The 8,475-nt window shown below is 39.5% G+C and overlaps 1 protein-coding gene across 1 annotated transcript; it reads left to right on the top strand.

The window, feature by feature from the left end:
• Positions 1-1,027: 1,027 nt before the first annotated feature.
• On the top strand, positions 1,028-3,186 carry LOC131682703 (very-long-chain 3-oxoacyl-CoA reductase-like). Its single transcript, XM_058964391.1, has 4 exons — positions 1,028-1,295; positions 2,250-2,483; positions 2,554-3,002; positions 3,069-3,186. Exons 1-4 carry the CDS (start codon positions 1,133-1,135, stop codon positions 3,171-3,173), a joined length of 951 nt encoding a protein of 316 aa, XP_058820374.1. The 5' UTR covers positions 1,028-1,132; the 3' UTR covers positions 3,174-3,186.
• Positions 3,187-8,475: the final 5,289 nt, after the last annotated feature.

Below are 8,475 nucleotides of genomic sequence, written 5' to 3'. Positions count from 1 at the left end.
AATTTTCCCTCCGAGCAATTAGTTTTCGCAAGCGCCGCGGTAATAATGATAATAAAGGTAAACAGTATGGATAGGTAGGTAGGTCACTGAAAACAGACGTCCATGTTCAAACAAATAAGTGTAATCTGCTTGTGTCAGTAGCAATAGAACGAATACCCATTAAAAAAAACTAGAAGTATAGCTATGTCCGTCATTATGAAATTTATTTAATTCGACCGGTAATTGCGCAAGTAAAAAGTTCGAGATGAACGTCTGTTTTCTGTGTTACCAGGGATAATTTGGTTCAATTAGGTTGTTTTATGGCATTTTCGTTTATGACATTGCATTACACTTATTTTAACTTGGATGAAATCAGTATACCATTTTTTACACCACACCGGTGCAGCACAGTGTAAAAACAAAAAATCTGTTAAATATTAGTCCTATTGAACTTCTGAATAAAAATCCTGCAGCTTTTGAAGAAACAGAAGAAAAGTTTCGGAAAACGTTACAGAATCGTTAAAATCTAGAATCTTTATCAATAATATTTAATAATTAAATCTATAGCCTATTTCTAATGCAATAAAATCCCGTTCTCAAATATTTACGCAATCAAAATAGAGAGCGGCCGGCACGCGCCTTCACATTGAACCATCAATACATGCTATCGCTTAGGGTGAATGTACCCTAATTATTCCTATTAGTCAGGGTACCATAACTACGTTTCTGAGAAGTAGTATAACAACGGAAACAGTAGTGTTTAAGCGAAGCGTAACTTCGAATCGAACACCCCAATTAGTAGGCGCTGCTTGAACCATTCGGTTCAAATTAATATGCGGGATCATAAAAAGGAATAAAGGAATAAAGAAGGGATCATCTACCCTATGTGAATGTGAGACGCCGGAACCAAATAATCCTTGACACTGGAGAAATCTACGAAAAGGAAAATATGCTTAATGCAAATTGGTGCGTTCGCCGGTAAGGCCCCGGTGATTGTTTACTATTGGTTTATTACCGCTACGCGTATTAATAGCAGCCACCAGACAAAATAGCTCGCTCGAACGCGTCACTGGTTATTGCCTATTCCGACCGCCGGTCCGATGGTAGTTAACCGTTGTTCGGTGTTAGGATAGCACGCGCCACAGTTGTCATAATGTTCGAAGTAGGAAATTTTTGCACTAATTTTCTTATTGTTGTGGGTGTTTACGCAACGCTGCAATATGTGTACGATAATTTAAGATCGCCGCTCGGAGTAGTGTGGTGTTTGTTAAGCCGAAAAAGTGAACCTTTCACCGAGCGATATGGACAATGGGCAGGTAAGAGCTAAGAGTCAAACAGAATGGTCCGACAATGACGGAGCGTCAAAGTCTCTTTTGAAAAGTTTGTCAAGGCATGGCTTGCTTTCTATTGAATATGTTATGGTGACAGCGATGCCACATGTTTTTGTGAAATGTCTGTAGAAGAATAATTAAAATGTCTGTAAAAGTCTGTAGAGGGATGTGTAAATCCTATTCACACTAGGTTATTACTTTAAAAGTGACTTGAAATTAGTAAACTATTGTGAAGGAATCACTCGTATTCGAATCAAATTATTCTAGTATAATTTTGTTAAACACTGTTATTTTTTTAAAAGTCTGTAGATGTCTGATTACGTCTGTAGGAGACCATCAAAAGTCTTTAAAATACAGATATGTCTGTAAATCTGGCATCCCTGTATGGTGACAACACAAATGAAGTAGTGTTCATTTTTTGACAGTTCGATTTGACTGTTTGCATGCCCTTAGAAAAATTCTTTGCGATTTACTTCGGGCGAATCAAGTCGTCCAAAAAAATTTTCTAAGTTCATGTAAACAGTACTAATGAACTATCAGGAAAGTGAGGTTACCTGTGTTGGCAAAGAACCTAATAGCTAGGGAAACAAGGTGTCACGACAAATTTGAAACTTTTCAAATCAGGTCTGATCATAAAGGAAAGAAATATTAGAGACTCCACTGTACGCAATCACTAGTGACCCTGAATCAGCGAAAGTCTTCAGAGTAGGTTGCGCTTGGATGTACCAGCAAGCCGTGCGCTTTTGTTGATATTATGGTCGGGTGAAATAGCAACGACTGCTTTGTTGTGAGCACATTTTCATTCGTCACCAAATAGCACTTCTGGTGCCACTGGCAACTTTTTGGAACAAAACAAATCAGCGACGGAGCATTCTGTTTGACCTATTAACCGATTTATTACCGTCGAATTTTCTCGTTACTTATGCCTCGTTCCCGCAGTTATTACCGGATCATCCGATGGCATCGGGAAGGAGTACGCCAAAAATTTAGCTCGCAGAGGAATGAACCTACTGCTGATCTCGAGAACTGAATCCAAACTGATCAAATTGGCAAAGTATATCCGGGAGCAATATATGGTAGAAGTGAAATGGTTAGTTGTGGACTTTTCTGAAGGACCTCAGATTTACGACAGAATACGACAGGAGCTGGAAGGGTTAGATATCGGAGTTCTAGGTGAGTGATTGATTCGGTTCGGAACATCTTTTCCCATGAAATTTACGATCTTAATTCGGTCACCTTCCAGTGAACAACGTTGGAATACTGCACACGCACCCAAGCCTATTTGAAGCGGTACCACAGCAAGAGATTGAGCAATCCATTACGGTCAACGTGTGGTCTACGGTGATGTTGACTTATATGGTTCTACCGGAGATGAAGCGCCGGCGACGCGGAATGATAGTGAATATGAGCTCTTCCTCCGGATTCCTTCCAGTGCCGTACATGTCCATGTATTCCGCTTCGAAAGCATTAGTGCACAGTTTGACGCTGAGTTTGCAGCAGGAACTTCGGAACACCGGGGTCGAATGCCAGCTGATTACCCCCCTGATTGTGGATACAGATATCGGCATTCAGTGGCGTGCCATGAAAGGCTGGAATCTGATATCAACGGAAGTTAAACGGTACACCAAAATGGCGGCATGGATGATTGGAAAATCCGACTTTACGACAGGATACTGGTACCATGCCGTACTGGTAAAAAATATATATAGTTTAAGTTGTCAAACTGTCGTTTGTTAATTGTATTGTATTTTTTTATAGATAGCGCTCATGAAACTACCCCCACGGTGGCTATTGACTAAAATGGTGGGAATATTATTTAGGTACATATTAATCCTAAAATCTCGTAAATCACGTGGAAGGTGACAGTGGATGGACAGTTTATGGTTAGTGTTAATTAAATAAATTAGTTGAAAAACAGAATCTTGCATGCATCTTTCCTTCCCTGCCAAAATTTGTCTTATTCACGATTTAGGAAACGAACTACTTAACTTTATAAATGCTTTTTACTGAGAGGGTTTCCGTGTAAGGAATCAGCAACAATTAATCTATTTATTTCAAGTCGTTATTCAGATGTAGACCGGTTTGTTGCAGTAGTTTTTAAACTAACTTTACACTAGTTAAAATTTTGATTTACTTTAAATTTCATAAAGCATTTCCACACACTTAGAAAAAAAATCGTATAAATTTACGTCTCCTGAATTTTACTCTAAAGAAAGCGTTTGTTCTGAATGGCAGTAAGTGTAATTTTATGTCATTGCGCATGTAAAGTATATATATCATGTAAAATTAAACGGAACACGGTAATATTTCGTCATTTCTTGAATTACGGTTTGTTAAATTGTGTCATGTTTGTAATTACGTCAATGATAAAATTCATATTTTTTGTGTACATAACATACTGCTAACGGACTGATAGCTTAATACATATTCAAACTCGAAAATCGACGTCGAAAATCTAACGTCAAAATTACGACGTTGAAATCCCGTGGTCGAAAATCGGACGCTAAGAATGCGACGTCAGAAATCCGATGTCGGAATTCAAATTTCAGGATTTCCGTCGTCGAAAATCTCATATTGAAATCGAACATCTGAAGCCGAATATCCAACTCCACATTCAAACGTCGCCAAAAATCCGACATGAAAAATCCGACATCGGAAATTCGACGTCGAAAATCAAACAACAGAAAACCAACGTCGGAATTCAAATCTAAGCAATCCGACGTCGAAATTCTGACGATAGATTTTAGAAAATCTTGGAATGGATTTGGAATTCCGATGTCGAATATCCGAAGTCAGAATCCCGACGTCGTAAATTCGAGATTCGAAATTCCGACAAGAATTTCGACGTCGAAAGCCGACGTCGGGATATCGACATAAAAAATCCGACGTCGAAAATCCTTGTCAAAAATCTGACGTCAAAATTCCAATGTCAGAAATCCGACTAAGAAAAACCGACGTCATCATTCCGATGTCTAAAACCCGACATCGGAACAGCGACGCAGGAATTTCGATCTCGAGATTCCAAAGACGGATTTTCGATATCGGTTTTCCGGATTTTTGACGACGGATTTCCGACGCCGGATTTCTAATGTCGGAACGAAGTTAGACTTTCGACGTTGGAATTATGACGTCGGAATTTTGACGTCGGAATACGGAGTCAGATTTTTGACGCTGGATTTTCGATGCCGGAATCATGAAACTTGAATTCCAACGTCGGATTTCTGACAACGGATTCTCGATGTCGAATTTTCGACTTCAGGTTATCGAGGTCGGATTTTGGAAGTCCACAAACAGCCGTCGAAGATCCGACATTGGAAATCCGCCCCTGGAATTTCAACGTCGAAAATCCGCCGTCGAAATTCCAACGACGAAAATCTGACGGAGGAGAAACGACATCGGAAAACCGACATCGGAAAGCCGACATCGGAAAACCAATGTCGGAAATCCGACGTCGGAATTAAATTTAACAATCTCGATTTCCGACATCGAAAAACCCACGTCGAAAATCTAACGTCGACCTCAGATTCTCGATATCGGATTTCCAATACCGAATGGATTTTTGACGGTGGAATTCCGACGTCGCATTCGAAAAATCTAACGTTGGAATTTCGACGTGGAAATTCCGATATCAAAATTCCGGTGTCAAAAATGCGACATCAAAACTGAGGAAGTGGAAACCTGACGTCGGAATTTCGACATAAAAAATCCGACGTCGCAAATCTTATGTCGAAATCACGATGTCTTAAAGCAGACATTGGAAAACCGACGTCGGGATTCCGACGTCTAAAAATAAAACGTCAAAAATCCGACGTCGAAGCATCGTCGACCTAAGAATTCCGACGTTGAAATACGGACGTCGGAAATTCGACGCCGGAGTTCCGACCTCAAAAATCCGCCGTGGAAATTCCGATAATAGAATTCCGACGTCAAAATCTGACTTCGAAAGTCCGTTGCCAAAAAATCCGGCGTCGGGATTCTGAAAATGGAAATTTGATGTCGGAGTTCTGACGTCTAAAATCCGACATTGGAAATCCTATGTCGAAAATCCAACGTGAAAAATAGAAACTCAGAGGTCCGACATCGAAAAACCGACGATGGGATTCCTGTGTTGAAAATCCGACATTCGATATTAGAAAACCCGATTTCGGAACTCCGACGCGGAAATTCCGACGAATAACCTACGTCAGAAATCAATCCAAAATCGAAAATCCGATGTCGGATCCCGACGTAGCAAATTCGACGTCGAAAATCCGATGTCGAAAAACCCACGTCGGAATTCCGCCGTCGAAAATCGAACGTCAGAATTCCAACGTCAAAAATCCGACATTTTCTACGTCGGAATTACGATTTCAGATTTTCGACAGCGCATTTTTGAAGTCTGATTTTTGACGAAGGAATTTCGGCGTCAGATCTGTATGTCGAAGTTCCCACGTTGAAAACGTCGGATTTTTAATGTTGGAATTCAGATGCTGGTTTTTCCACAGCTTATTTTCGGCGTCAGATTTTCAACGTCGGTGTTTCGATGGCGCCTTATCTACGCTGGAGTATCAAAGACAGATTTTCGATGTTGGTGTCGAAATTCCGATTTTTGATGAAGCAATTTCGGCGTTGGATTTTCGAAATTAAATTTTTAACGTCGGAATTTCGACGTTGAATTTTTTGTCAGTTTTTAACGTCGGAACTCCGACATCAGATTTTCAATGTGGGCTTTTCGACATCACCTTTCCTACCTGTGATTTTCGATACCGAAATACCGAAGTTAGATTTTCGACGACGAATTCTTGTCGTCGGGATTGCGACAACAGTATATCGGCAAAGGATTGTCTACGTCGGGTTTCCAATGCCGGATTTTTGACGTCGGAATACCGATTTTAAATGGCGAACTTTCGGCGTCGGATTTTCAACGTTAGATTTTCCACTTCAGAATTCCGACGTCTATGTCGGTATTTTGGCGTCGGATTTTTTATGTCGTAAATTCGACATCCAATGTCTGATTTTAGACGTCGGATTTTCGACTTCGGAATCTCGACGTCAGGGACGATGTCGGTGTCAGTGTAGATATCAGAGTGCCGACGTTGGACTTTCGCTCTCAGATTGAACGTCGGAGTTTCGACGGTGGAATTCCCACGTTCGGCTTACCGACGTCTGCTTGTTGATTAGCGTCGTCGAACTTTTGACACCGGAATTCCAATGACGGATTTTCAATGTAAGAATACCGGCGCCAGATTTTTGAGGTCGGGTTTTCGACGTCGGATTCTCGACGACAGATTTCCGACGTTGTCATTCAGACGTCGGATTTTCAACGTCAGTATTTTGACGTTAGTATTTCGGCGTTGGTTTTCCTACATCGGATTTTCGATATTGGGATTCTGACCAGAGTTAAAAATATTCAAATTCTTTGAATGAAAATTGACCATATTCAGCCGCATTCATTTTCAATATTTAGTGACGCAGCTAGAAACGTCAAATGAACAAACCGCCCATTCATCCATGCAGATTTTCATTTGGCTCCAATTTTTACACGAAGCGACCGTGCAGCAACGAATCAAACGCATCAAAGTAGGCCCTGGCACAATATAAGCGATGATGATTGTTGTTTCATATGCTTTATCGGCATTTGAAAACATTTTCCTAGATAATTAGTGTAATGAATATATTGTACGATATTCAACTGAATGAATAAGATGGACAGTTGAATGAATATTTTTTCTATCCGCCGCGAGTCGCAACAGGTTCATTTTCAGCCGTCAAAAAAGAGCTTCGATTATTTTTAACTCTGACTGATTCTGACGACGGCTTTTCGACGTGGAATCGACTCAGGGTTGGGCCGACGAGTGTCATTTTCTTATCACTCTACTATCCATCGATTTGATATATTCTACAATGTTCTGCGTACCATCTTTTAGCGATTTTCTTTTTAATCCTTTGAAGGAAACGAGAGATAGCGCTTATTTGTCTTGGAAGTAGTAAAGGAAAGCTATTCCATAAATTAAATGCTAATTTTTGCATCCATTTTTTTTATTTCTCGTCCCTTATTAAGTGACATTTTGTATCGCGACAAATTTCACAATTTTGCCGAATAGACCAAAGACACTGAATTCCAATCGAACGTGAATCCTACTACAGATTTGAGAAAAATGACGCCGGGCTCTCTGAGAGAAAGAACGTACTTTAATGTACTGAGTGACACTTCCAATTTTTTAAAGGTTTTCGTGTAACTTGAACCTTGATTGGTCGGTGGTAAGTCAGACCGGACTAAATCGCAAAATATCAAAAATGCGATAATGATAGCACTGGATAAAGAATTTCTTCAACTGCATTCGAGTTCAGTCTATCTAGACCAACATGTGAAAAGGGCGTGAACGCAAATGATATTCTCTCTTTGCTTGCTTTCTCTTCCGTCAATTACTCGGCCGCTTTCACCTTTGCTGCTTAACTACGCTTAATACGCTAGACGAAATCGTTATGTACTGAAAAAATGTTGGAAAGTTTTATGATGCAGCAATAATAATCAAAAGAGAAAGTAAACACAGAGAGGCTCCCATTTGCACTTATGCCCTTTTCACGTGTTGGTCTAGATGTGAAACAAGAAGCAAGCATTATGGCAAAAAATTTCAATTTTCAATTATAACGTAAAGGATGCTGCGATTCAAATTTTAAACTCGTTTTTCTTGAAATCAATTCAAAAATATCAAAAACGCGACTTTAGTCAATAGACGAATTTCGCGCCAACTCGAACAAATGTTGGCAGCACCCTCTCCGATTTTAATTAAACTTTCTGTACATGAGAACTTTGTCACAAAAAGCCACTTTGCATACTTTGTTTTCCCAAAAATGATCTAGACTGTCTTTTGAAAAGGGTCAAACTTTTTTACCAATTTTTTTCAAATGGCTATGGTCTAAAAATGACAAATCCTACAAAAAATGTTGTGGGAGTGATTTTCACAAAATTAGTCATTTTTTTGAATAATATTGAAAAAAATATTGAAAAAAATCTTCATCGACTCCTACACTGAAAAAATCGATTTTAGAAATTTAAAGTCGATTTACAAAAAAAAACGCATCGTTGGTTTGGATGAAATTTTGATACAAAACAGGCAATTATGTTACCTACCTACCGTCAAAAATTCAAGTTGGGTACTTTTAAGGAAAAAAAAAGCTATTT

The sequence above is a fragment of the Topomyia yanbarensis genome, chromosome 2, assembly GCF_030247195.1.
Source record: "Topomyia yanbarensis strain Yona2022 chromosome 2, ASM3024719v1, whole genome shotgun sequence".
In the NCBI taxonomy this organism is placed as follows: Eukaryota; Metazoa; Arthropoda; class Insecta; order Diptera; family Culicidae; genus Topomyia; species Topomyia yanbarensis.
This window is presented reverse-complemented; position numbering and strand designations above follow the sequence as displayed.

Bases quoted from the DNA above. Each gene is read 5' to 3' on its own strand.
- LOC131682703 (XM_058964391.1), top strand. From the start codon at position 1,133: ATGTTCGAAGTAGGAAATTTTTGCACTAATTTTCTTATTGTTGTGGGT. The intron at 1,296-2,249 runs GTAAGAGCTAAG...TCGTTCCCGCAG, and splicing joins GCGATATGGACAATGGGCAG to TTATTACCGGATCATCCGAT. The intron at 2,484-2,553 runs GTGAGTGATTGA...GTCACCTTCCAG, and splicing joins GTTAGATATCGGAGTTCTAG to TGAACAACGTTGGAATACTG.